The 12,885-nt window shown below is 44.1% G+C and overlaps 1 protein-coding gene and 1 long non-coding RNA gene across 13 annotated transcripts in view; both read left to right on the top strand.

Moving 5' to 3' along the window:
- LOC138685102 (uncharacterized) overlaps positions 1-12,885 on the top strand; it is a 466,921-nt gene that overhangs the window by 374,155 nt on the left and 79,881 nt on the right. The gene's annotated exons all lie outside the window — the stretch shown is intronic.
- EPHA5 (EPH receptor A5) overlaps positions 1-12,885 on the top strand; it is a 203,818-nt gene that overhangs the window by 186,991 nt on the left and 3,942 nt on the right. For 5 of the 12 annotated variants that reach the window (XM_069782205.1, XM_069782196.1, XM_069782261.1 and 2 more), the window contains 2 exons: positions 747-940; positions 4,426-4,581. In XM_069782205.1, the coding sequence (XP_069638306.1) occupies positions 747-940; positions 4,426-4,581 (350 nt within the window). Of the gene's footprint in view, positions 1-746; positions 941-4,425; positions 4,582-8,233; positions 10,876-10,904; positions 12,710-12,885 lie in introns of those variants that run through there. The other 7 variants (XM_069782174.1, XM_069782164.1, XM_069782188.1 and 4 more) reach the window with 3 other exon arrangements.

Below are 12,885 nucleotides of genomic sequence, written 5' to 3'. Positions count from 1 at the left end.
TTCTGCCTTTTGAGAGGGCAGGCAGCACATGTGCATATCACCTGTTTTAGATATAGAACCATAGATGGTTTGTATTTGAAATCAGTGCAACAACCCTCCCCTGGTTTTAATTTACATACTCTTGGGCTGACATTTTAAATTCCTGGCAGAAATGTGGCCACACTAAGAAACGACTAGACCCAGACAGTATTGAATGATATACGAGATGGTTGTTCTGCCTCTGCCTTGAATCCATCCATCAATTAGCATTCAAAGTCTCTTTTGAAATACAGTCAGACTTTTATTACTGTAATACAAATTTGTGGTCTAGCACATGCCTTTTCATTTAAAAAGAAGCCAACATCTGAATAAACAAAATCACTGCACTCCAAGAAGATGCCAGAAAGCCCCATAGGCTGCTTTTCATGGACTTAGGGTAGGCTCTAGGTGTTTCCCAGTACATAACCTACAGACCTCAGCTGAGCTTTGAACAAGTACAACCTGGCAATCTGGCCACCTGGTTGCAGCAGTGCCTTGGCTTTCTAGATTCATTTTGCAGTGATGAAAAATTAAGTTATTCAACCCATCCCATAGAAAATATGAAAGATAGTGGGGTTTACTGGGTTTGCTTCTTGTGTGCGGAGTGGGGGGGGATTTTACGTGAACACTTAGCTGGTCCAAAAGTCCTCTGTTTAAGTCAATTTGCATTTGGGAAAAAGGCGAGAGGAAAAAAGCAACCCATCAACCTCGTGTTTTGTCTCCCGTAGGTGATTAAAGCCGTGGAGGAAGGCTATCGCCTGCCAAGTCCCATGGACTGCCCTGCTGCTCTCTACCAGCTAATGCTCGACTGCTGGCAGAAAGACCGCAACAGCAGGCCCAAGTTTGACGAAATTGTCAGCATGTTGGACAAGCTCATCCGTAACCCAAGCAGCTTGAAGACGTTGGTTAATGCATCGAGCAGGTACAAACTCAGGCCAGAGCCATTTCTCAGAGCGAGATCTTTGTCTGAATACTTGGCCCCTGGGGTTGAATTACCACTTATTATTTAGCCTGTGCATGCCCACAGGTGGATGTTCCTCCAGCTTCATTATATCCAGGGGAGTTTTCCCAAATCAACTTTTTCTGTTGAAATTGGCAGGCAAGTGAGCAATTCAGTTACTCTGTAAATGCAGTGCTGCTGCCACAAAGAACACTACTGTGGCCTGTCTTTCAGAAACGGGAGTTTCAGTGGTATTTATAGTCTATGATAAAGCTACCTCTGCTCTACCCCAAGGTTAGAGAGGGCAAGACTTGAGTCCATGAAGTAGATAGTAAATGCTGCTCAAATTATCTGCCTGTTGACTTTATCTTGGTAATACAAATGAAGAGCGTCTCTTGGGGGAAACTCTTAGGAGTGCAAAGCTCACAGATGTCCAAGTGCATCCTCCCACAACTATTCCCAGACATGCTAGCTGCCACTGCCAGTTCTGACAATCTTGGTAATAGCCGGAGGATCTCTGGTTCCCAAAGAGCTGTACACAAACCATTGGCTAAAACCACATTAAGTGAATAGAGCAGCCAATGTGCAGTTAAACATGAATCTGAATAGCTACACTGCTACAAGTAAGGTAAATACACTCAAGAAATAAAGCTGCACTTGGGGAAAGAGAGTTTAATATTTTTTAGTGAGTTTTAGTATTGAGGTCTCCACCATACTGCAGTCTTGGAGAGGCTTTTTCTTTTTTACTCTAAGCACACAAGTATTATTTCTGAGCCATCTGTGTTGCTAATCACTCGGTTCCTTGCAAGGTCATGAAGGAGTGATGAATATAAATCATCGCTGCTTCACTGGTGGCAGTGGACTTCCCCTGATTAACACTGGAAGAGACCCTTCAGAAAAGCTTAGTCTTAGATGAATTTAAAAAAGACACATTGTTTTCCTTGGACAGGAATGAGAGGAATTGTTACGGATGCACGACTAACCAAATCCAACAGGTGTTAAAACTCAGATTTATTCTTCAGCAAAAGTTAGTTAGAAGTCCGGTAACATTTTATAAAACCACAGGCTCAACGATGTAAAGAGAATTAATACTACACGGCCGACTTAAGAATGCCCAAGATTTAAAGTGATGGCTCAAAACGCACATATCACTCCCCTAAAAGCTGAGGGCTCTCTCCCTCGAGGAGTTACCTCGGGCGATGCCCCGACCCGAGGGGGAGTCCCCGACTGCAGACCCGCTGCTCCGAGGAGGACTGATTCCAGCGTGTCCTCTGGCGGGACCCCGTTTATAATAGCCTTGTCGAATCTGACCTGTGGTCATTTAATTCTAATGGCTAGGAGGGTCACCTCGGTGTACCTGGCGCATCTCAGTTGGCCAGTTCAAATTTCAACCTGCAGCCTCCAAGGTTTCCTTCCCCTTCTCCCTTCCTGGAGAAGTTTTGTTTCCTGCTGGCGGGATGGGGGGGCGGGGTGTACTGCCACAGGAATGTAAGATGAGATTAGACTGGTGGTGTGGACCAAAGCAGAGGCGCTATTGTGAGCTTAGACCCATCCGTCTCCGCACCTTCTGGGCACAGCTGCATGTGGCCCATCTCACCTGTTGTAGCTGGACTTCACATCCCCTTGCTGGCATGTCCCCACACATGGCATCTCATGCACTGGAAGAAAAGAAACATGAAATCTCTGTTAATTTCTAAATACAAGATAGGTCTGATTTCTTGGGCTATTTTACATGCATCATTTATCATCTGAAGAAGAAATTACTCTTATTAGCAATTAGATGTAATGTCAGTCCCAGCAAACCTGCAGGAAAAGGTTTATGATAGCATAAAAAACATTTCTCTTTTATTTTAAGTTCAGAACAGTTATCTTCCAGGCCTGTTATGCGGTGGTTCATGCAGTCTTTCATACATATCAAACTGTTATGCCAGAAGAGAGGAAAATAGGCAGCAAACCATTTCTCTGAGCTGCTAAGCACTTTGCTGATGTTTTATTCCATGAACAGGTCCATGCAATTCCAAACCTTTCCTTTTCAGAGTTGCTGTGGGTATTTTTGATGTGGATGGAGCACCTGAACAGCCAGGCTTTGGGACTGTGTTTCTATAATCACAGATTGCCATGCCCAGACCATAGTAATTCCATATGAATCATAATTTCAACATACAGCAGCTGTAAAGGATTTTTTTATATATGTAATGTATTCTTTATGGAAATTCTCATTAATGCAAATAAAGGAGGAAGTCACTCTCTACATTACAGCATGTGCATACCAGTAGGTACCTCCTGACATTAGTGATGAAAATCCACTTCTCATTATGATTACTTAGGAGTTTTGAATTCCTCATGTGTATAAAATGTTATGGGAAGCCATTATGTTCTTGGTACTGCAAGTATTCACATTTTATTGGACCCTTCAGCATTGCTATTAAATAAACAAATAATACTAATGTGCTCATAAAATATATGAAGATTCCTGAAGTCCTATAATAATATAATACCCCAGCTCTCCTTCCAGTTGAGAGTCTTTTAAGTGTAATTCTCACTGTCAGAGTCTGACCCAGAAAACGTGTTTTTTTTTACCTGTGGGTAATAATCTTTATGCAAGGCTTATGCTAGCTGTATGTCCTGGTTTACAAAGCAGGGGACAAATCCGCTTTCTTTTCTGGCTGACCTTGGACAAGCCCCCTTTGCTCTCTGCGCATCATTAGTAGGGTGGTGGACCTGTACGCAGCACAGGTCACTTGTGCCAGGTACTGTATTGGTGTTTCTGCTGCGGTGAAGAGTTATTATTTGCCTGAATTGCTTCTTCCGTGCGTGGCATAACGAGCAGGTAGCAATGGCTGCGGCGAGGTCTTGAGCGAGGGTATGGGAGCAGGAGTCTACCTCTGTTTCAGGGCTGGAGCATGGTTGGAGCATTGCTGCTCTCTGCAGGGCTCATCAGATGATGCCTGCATCCGAAATCCCCGCCTGACTCTGCGGGAACAGCCCCTGAAGTGTTAACAGCAGCCTGCCATTGATGGCCACTGCTGGGAAATGTAATTTGGGTTTTGGCTTCCAGGCTCTGGGCTGTCTTAAGTTAATTATGAGATTTAAAGGAGGAGGAGGAAAACAGAGTGGGAGGAGTGAAACTGAAGACTTTAATGTAAGAGTGACTGGGGGAGCCTGATAGAAGAGGAGCCTGCTTGTGGGCGAGAGGTAACAGGGATGGATGCTAGTCCTCTCCTCCTCTTTCTGCTTGCAGTGAGGACCAGAAATGGCAGGAACTAACTCAAAAGTGGTGAAATTACAGGTGAGGTGGTATGTTTGATGCATTGCCTATCAGGCCTGCTGGGAGGATTTAGGCTGCAGCAATCACTGAAAACACAATGAAGAATCATCTTTACCATATAAAAATGTGAGGAACTGAGTCACGTTGGGTACATCTTGATACTGATTCTGTTTGCTGCTTTGTTTTTACTTGTCTTTAGAGTATCAAATCTGTTGGTAGAGCACAGTCCAGTCGGGAGCGGTGCCTACAGGTCGGTGGGTGAGTGGCTGGAAGCCATCAAAATGGGCCGATACACGGAGATCTTCATGGAGAATGGATACAGTTCGATGGATGCTGTGGCTCAGGTGACCCTAGAGTGAGTAGTGCCCAGATCATTTTCACCTCGTTTGTTGGAATTGCAGAGAGGGGGAAGACAAACCATTCAAAAATATGTAGGGATGAGGCTGCGGAAAGGGAAAGCATTACCCTTTGTTTGCAGTCAGCAGTTTCTTTTTTAGCATCTGTATTGATGATAACAAGTGCAGGCAAGACTAAAACTTACAGTCACTACATTGGCAGCCAGTACTTTGGCTCCTTTACTCACAGAAATTAACGCTTGAATTTGAATAATTGCCAGGCCGTCCTCTCAACATAATAGCAGTTAATTATTTGGGGTTACTAACAAATAAAAAACCCCACCCTACTAGTAAATGCATAGGAGCTAGCGTCCCCGCTGAGGTATACTGGCTTCACACACAGTTGATCTGGACATAACCAAGCAGACAGTCAAGCCCAGTAAAGCATGGAAATAGTATTCAACATCGACAGAAATAAGCATAGATACAGCTGATGCCAGAAGAGCATCAGCAAACCCACAGCTCTAGGGGACAGGCTCCCTGGCTGAGACTCTTCTGAATGTGCCCTTGGTTTTTGCAGGTGGGTATGACTCAGTTGGGGTGACAGCACTCAAATGACTTGGTAAATGCCTCGGGGCTGCTGATTTGTTATGCTCCATCTTTAATTGCCTGCTTGTGTAATTACATCTGTACTTTCCTCCTGCCGCTTACTCAAGCTCGCCCCAAAGCCTGCCTTTCTAGCTGGGTTAATTTGAGCTTAGTTTACTGCAGGTGTTAAGGCAGAATGGGAAGGATTATGCTCTGTGCTGCTTTGGAGAAGGTTGTGGCTGCTCCAACCACATGCAGATTGCCAGTGCACATACAGAATCAGGGCTGAGGATTAGGAATAAAACAAGAAAAATCCCCATACCCCATAGAACCACAGGATTTCTCCTGTCTACCACAGGTCTTGCTGTGGAGCTCACCATACAGGGTAGGAGGTCCTTTGCATGTGATGCAGGTCAGTAAATCTCTATAATAGAGTTCAATTTTGCGCTACATGCATGGAGGGAGTGCAGGAGCATATCTGCTCTCACTCAGACTTTATTTGCTCCACTCATATCACCAATATTTGTCTCTTCCACCTGGACTCATCCAGTCTATCTTCAGGCATTCATGTTAAAACCCTGAGCTAGGGTGCATGGATTTCTACGTAGATCCTTTTTGGGTGCCTGAGACTCTTACACGCAGTTTCCCAGCCTAGTCCTGCAATTACATACCATGTTACTTTGGCTTTTGAGGACTCCATGGTTCCTTACCTACTCATCTGACATGGCAGTGCCCAGAAACACCAGGCTTTGGGTCTCCATTTAGACTGGTGATCTACAAATGTTGACCAAGAGGTTGATCGCCAGGTGGTCAAGAGTCCACATGGCAGAAAGACCTAGCAAGATGGTGAGTGGGAAGATGAGGGATAGGATGAGGCAGTAATTTTAGAGAAAAGGAAAACGTTGGAGCATTACCCTGTACTGTGCCACCTCAATCTTATAATCAGAGGAAGTTCTGGTAGAAAATGCAGATTGTCTAAAATATATCACAGACTTGTTGCTGTTTGGCTGAATTAGTCATATCAAAGAAGAAAATTGGGTTTCACAAAAGCTTCCAGTTCATTCCTCTTTAGAATTTTATGGAATTTCAAGAGCTCCAAAAGAAATGCTCAGAAGTGAAGTGCATTGGTTTGGGTCAGAGAAAATGTTGAGTTTGAGCCCAAATTAATGGTCATTTTTTACAGTAAATTAGAAGTTCACTTACTCATGTAGCTTTAAACAGTCTTAACATCCTTCTGTGCTGACACAGTCTTAGCATCACATACCGCTGACAAAACTATTCCTAACCTTCCATTTTCTTGAGTGCAACATTTCACATTGTGAAATTATCTCCTTAATTTGACTTAAAAATTTAAATACTTCCCTATATTTACTCTTTGGTATTCCAAAAATTTCAAAAATATACCCCAAAATCTTCTCAGGCTACCCAAAAAGTACTTCAAAATGGTTTTTCCATTTGGCAGTGAACCAAGAAGTCCATTATATGTACAGTTCTAGCCAGAAAGGCAAGTTGGTTTAAAAGTCTTTAAATAAGATTTTAGCTGCCAGAGACGCTCTGACCCTTACCAGCTGCAAAACACCTCTAAGGCCCCCTTCACCAGGTCCCAGTCTGTTCTCTATAGCACAACTGTCATCCTACTCTGGTCCTTTACTAGCCCCAGTGGAAACAACGTGTCTAAGCTGCTCAGCTTCAGCTTTCTTCTGGGCTTTTACAGCAGCAGAGCAGTGCAGAGGAGCTGATGCCTGGAAGCCTGGGGAGCCTCTGGGGTTTGTTTTGTGGGTTTTTTTTTAAGCTGAAAGGAGACATTTCATGAATCTATCCTGCAGTTCAGTTGAAACTAACTCCAACTAGATAGTTATCCATGTCAGCAAATAAATCCCCCCCCACCCCAATCTGCCTTGGACAGAGATGCTTGCATGAGTCAGGCTGGATTCTTGAACAGCTCAGCCCACATACCTTCGAGTTGCAGTGGTGGCTTAGCAAGAAGGCTTGACCCCACTCAGGTCTGTTTGTGGGAAAAACTGTGGAAGGTTCATTAAAAAGCCAACCAGCCATCCAAATCAAGACTTCTCTTATCCCTCTGAGATACAGTAAAAAAAGACAAAAGACCAGCTTCTCAGCTGTTAAAAAAGGAGAAACCATCATAGTGGCTTGAGAGGAAAAGTATTCTGTGTTGAAGACCTGAACCCTGTGCTCAGACTGATGTAAACTGGCAGATTGCCCTTAAAATCAACAAAGTTAAGGGAGAGAAATGGCTCCTGGGTGGGGTCAGCTGAGACTGTCATGGGTTCTCCAGAAAATAAACACCGGAACAAGCAAAGTTCTTTAAAGGTTAATATATTGGGGGTTTCTGGTTTTCATTTTTTTCTCTCTGTAAAAGGGAACAACAAAACATTTTGTACTCTGCAAAGGAGAATTCAGGTTAAATGTTCCTTGTCATTTTTAATAGAGGCAACTGTTCAGTATATTCCAGAGCTGGGACTTGGGGGGATCGGGCGAAAAGATGATCTGAACATCTGAAAGTAGCTTGCTTTCCCCAAATGCCATCAGTAAAACATTCTCTACAATTTAAGAGGTTGCCTTCAAATACCATCCAAAATGATCTTCCCCGAATTCAAACTGCATAGGAGACAGATGTGGAAATTAGATGGAGAAAGGAGAACGGGATAATCGCTGCCAGAAAAGGCGGGGGGGGGAAAGATGAATGTAAAGAATTCCTAAAATCTACTGAAAAAAAAATTACTAGCACTGTGGGAGGGGTTGACCATAACGCTGACGGGACTGGTGACTGTGGGTGCCCAGCTTGTGGCCTCTTTACAGGACCTGGTTGAGATGGTAGATGTTCAGCATTTTTTTTAAATCCCCCTTGGCAAGCAAAGCAAAATCCTGATTACCACCCTGCTTCTTTCAAACCGACGGCTTGATGTATTTATTCCAGAAAGAGTAGTATTAGTGACAAATTTCTGAAAGCAAAAGATTAAAAAGCTAAAACCGGTGAATATCGCCCCAAGTCCTGAGCTCTGCCTGCTTAAGCAAAGACCTGAAATTGTATGTGTTCAAACAAAGAGTGATTTCTACATTTAGCTCTAATTCTTGCAAAGGGACGAATCACCTTGTGAAAAGTGGAGCCTCATCCTCCACCCCCTCTTTCCAACTGGATATCAGACTTGAAGGCAACCTTTCCAGTGGACCAGACCTGCTCTTTAAACTTGTGGACCACCTAGTGACTTTGAGTGTGTCTGGAGCTCTTTCAATCCACTGCAAGAATAACTTTACCAGGACAATACTCAAGAATAGATAGATCCATGACATGAGTTTCAGTCTGACCCTTGACTGGACCTATTACTAACCCTGTGGACTACAAACTTCCACCTTTTGAAAGATCTGTACTCACTGAATCTCAGGACACCCTGCTGTTTGTTATTAGATTAAGAGCTCTGAATATTTGTAATAGTATGTGCTGTGTTGCTTTGCATTGTGTATTTTTTTTTCTTCTAAAATAAAATAAAACAAATTATTTATTAAAAGTTATACTGGATGAAGAGCATTTAAGAGTTCACCTGCTCTAGATGCTTATTCTTAACCTGAAGTCTCAGTCCTGAGATTGTGATACTACATCTGCTTCTGAACAAACCAGTTCTCATCTCGTAATCAAGTAAGATGGGAATAATTAATAAGAGCAGATGAACTCTTAAAAAAAAAAATTTTTTTTAAGTCCTCATTTCATGCAAAAGTCCCTAGCAAGTGGATTCCTCTCTCTTTAGCGTCTTCTGAAGGTCTTTGAGGTTCTTCTTCTTTCCCCTCATTCAAACTGACAACTAACTAACTCCGTGAGTAGTCCTAGTCTGCACGGGCAATTGTAGAGTTACACCATGTGAAGAAGAGTGGTGAAATCTGGCCTGCATGGGAGATGACATACAAAATATCTGTGGTAGGTTGACGGCTGCCAGCCACGGAGATCTTTCAGGAACCTGGCCCTTTTGCTTGCATGACTAACCGGCTGGTGAGGGGGCTTGTATTTTATGTGGCAATCCAGTCCTAGTCTACACTGTGTTTGACAAACTGGTCCATGGTATATAAGTAGTTCTGTTTGTAAATAAAGTGTTTTAAATATATTTCTTACAACGTGAAGACCATGAATTCAACCTTTGCAAATGGAGGACATTGCAGGGAAGGGGATATCGTGTTGTCCCTGGCACGCTGCAGCTGGGCTTTCATGCAAGGCGGTGGTAAGAAAGCAGCATACGTGCAGCTGTATACAGGCTGTTTGGGATGAGCCGACACCAATTTTCCCCTTTATTTCCTTGGCTTTATCATCAACTTAAGTCAGCCTTTTAGTGCTGACTCACTCGGCAAGTGATTCAAATTCCTGCTTGTTTCCATTTTCAGCCCTATGTGAATGAAAGAGAAGTGAAAAGGGGAGACTTCCCCCTGAAACAAAAATAAAAGTTGCCTCATTGCTGGGGCCATCAAGTATTTTGAAGCAGGGAGACACCACAGCACATGGGTGCACATATCTCCACGGCCGCGGGGAGCACCCCTGCCGCTGCCGCAGCAGTGCACACAAAACCCAACACTGGGGATCAGGTCACCTGCATGGCAAGTTGCAGCCTGGATCCTGATTGCAAGTGTCGTTTGCCCCTGGGTCTTAGTTGTGCCTTTTCTTGCAGGGAATTGCACATTTCTGTTGCAAAGCCCCAGTAGATACCCATGCACATCTCTGCGGAGCTGAGCCCAGTGAAATTACCGGTTGGCTGCGGTAACGTGAGCCAAGCAGCTCTGGACTGGAGCTTGAGAACAGTTGTTTTGCAGCCCTTTGGCACAGAAGTTGATTTTTTTTGTCCCAAAACCAGCTGGTTTGTGCACCCAATTTTGTTTAAAATTGGCTTCTGCTTTACACCACTTTAAGCCCTTCAGCACTGGATGCGCAGGAGCGTGCAACGTGCTGTAAGTTACGCTTGAAAAATGGGAATTAAAGCTCCTGCATTCTCTAGGCGGTTTTTGGAAAGTTTTGTTGCTGGCTTTGCAACGTACGAGGTGGCTTTTGAATAAAGCTGCTGATTTTATACTAGGTGAGCATCTGGCTCTGGAGCTGTTGTCTTCTGGTCTGTCTTTGTGGAGGTGAAAGACCCCACGGTAGTTTTCTTCCCCTTTCTGAGGAGTCCCTGTGCTTTTGGCCCGTGGCTCCATATCCAAGAGGATTTGACATTCAAAAAAAATAGACTGGATCTCCTGGCGAGCAGTTAATGGATTGAAACCAGAAACTCCTTTTTCTTCTTTCTTTCTTGTAAATCAGTAAGGCGCTCCTCAAGGATACTGAGTTACGGGGGTACTATAAGGGTAAAAAAGAAGTTGTGTAGTGAGTAGAGTTTTTTTTATTAGACTGATGGAGCTGCGTGTGAAACGCCAAGATGTACATGCCTTTCTCATAGTTTCAGGCTATTTTTTCTGCATAACATGCAAGAGTATCAGACATGATACATCTGTGAAACATGTAGTGCTGGATTTTCAAAAGAGCTCAGCTTGCACTTTAGATACCTGGGGGAAAAAAAAAGAAAGCTGAATTTTCAAAAAGTGCCAGCAGAGCAGCACTCAGCAGGGGGAAGATGGATGTTGGCTCTTTTAAAAATCAGGTCCTATACTGGGTTGGGTTTGGGGGGTTTTTTGATCTTTGGTGTGAACTTCCAACTGTGCTGTGTACATAAAATAAATTGCATGTAACAATAGCATTACTACATTTTCCTTCATTATTAAGATGGCTTGCTGAACTAGTTTCACAATTCAGTGGAGGCAGAAATGAAAGCATGTCCCCCTGAGAAGGTAGACACCTTTTGCAGATGCTGCAGCCTTTTCTCTGCCAGGTAAGGAGCGTTGCTGATGTGTCTCATTGACCTCCCTTGCTCCGTGCCCCTTACATTATGATTTCCCCTATGCATCGGCAAGATGCATTGCTGAAAAAGGGTACAATAATGAAATGAAGTGTTTAGCCTGGAGCAGAAAATCTGGTATTTTCCAAATCAGAAGGCTGAAAGCGTGACAATCCTTGGAGAGCAACGGATCTAGCTTTTGGCTTCAACCAGCGTATGTGTTAACGTATCAACCTTCACTCAGGATTGCTTTTTATTCAAAGCAGTGTTCATCTTTGTAATTTTTGGACATGGATGGTTGGTTGTATTCGCACAGGAGTCTCTGTCCAGGATGTGAAACTGCTGAGAGAGTTACACCTCCATGGGTAGCTCACACAACGTTACATGAAAGTGTTTTGGTGGTCATTGCACATGATCACCTGCAGTGCAGCATGTAGCCATGCTGTGAGTTGTAGGCCAGGTTTGCAATATATCTCAGGTGATGGTTGGGCTTCCAGGTGTCGCTGGCAATCCCCAGCCCTTGCACGTGCCGGCCCCACCAGTGTGGTTTCCAAAAAGCACCTACATATTCGAGGTCATGTCCCACTGGCTTTTCAGTGGAGAGCTTTCTCCTAAAAGACTTGCACTCAGGGTGTCAGCAGCTCTGGGATTCATGCCTGTATTGGCAAGGCTGTAGAGCCCTACTTTGAAAACATCCTTTATTCAGTCCAGCCTGCAGGTAGAAAGCAAGGGGCTGATATTTCTCTAGTGGAAGTCTTCAGACAAAATACCACGTCTCCTCTAAGTCAAACTGCTTCTCTGATGGTCTCTGTGTCTTGTGTTGGAAAATGGATGCACCTGTCTTGATGCTTGTTCTGAGCTTTTATTCCTACAATTTCTTTGTTAACACTTTTCCCCCAGAAAGAAATCTCTACAATTATACTCTACTGTAATCCGTGGCCTTACCTAGCTTTAGATGTGTCATTGAATCTGACCACCCAAGGTCCTGCTGTAGTATGTCCAGGGGACAACTTGTCCCACTCCTGTCTTTGGATGGGATAACTTGTCCCCTGGAGGTGCCTTTTTCATGCCATCAGCATGAACCTTGGTGATTACCTTCATCTATACACCTAAATTTTAGAGTGCTGAGCTTCTGAGAAAAGAGTCTTTCCTCCTAATCCTGCACTTCACATAAACTATCTTATTTTACAGCTTTCCTGTAATGGCAGCCCAGTAGACAGACTCAACACAAATGCCTTTGGCTTGTAGAATTCACCCCCCAAAAAATCAAATGTGGGTTTATGGGATGGTTTGCAAAAGCCCAGAGGGGAGCTGTGTTGCCAATTCCTGTTGACTTCAGGGGGTCATTAGGGTGGTGGCCATGCTCAAGGCTTTTGCCGTTCAGCCCTCTGTAGGAGCTGGCTCTAGGATTATGGTTTATGTATCTTTGGCTTTGCCTAGTCCGAAGAGGAAGGAAGCATGGATTGACCTCACTCTTCACTGTTCGTGTCTGAGATCAAATACCAGCCTCTCCCAGGAGAAGAGAAAACTGCAACGCAGGCTTTCTTACATGGCTTTTCTCTTGGAAATAGGACTTTTCACGCCTAGCAGACTCCTTGGCCAAAGGTGATGCTGACGCTTTGCTGTCCAGCTTTTCTCCTTGGCCAGCGAGGTGATCTCGGTCAAATCACGTCACTTCTCCGAGATGCTGTCAGCCATTAACAAATTAAAAAAACAAATGGGGAAAATCAAACTTGCCAACTAAATTTGGCTCTGGGAGCCACCAATGGTAAGAGGTAGGCACTGGCAGCAGCATCAGCGCGTGCGGCGCGTGGTGTGCGCGGCGGCATGTGCCTGAGCGGTCCCTGGAACCAACGTCTGCTTTCTCCC

The sequence above is a fragment of the Haliaeetus albicilla genome, chromosome 1, assembly GCF_947461875.1.
Source record: "Haliaeetus albicilla chromosome 1, bHalAlb1.1, whole genome shotgun sequence".
NCBI lineage: Eukaryota > Metazoa > Chordata > Aves > Accipitriformes > Accipitridae > Haliaeetus > Haliaeetus albicilla.
Note: the sequence above shows the minus strand (reverse complement) of the source record. Positions and strands in the feature narration are given on the sequence as shown.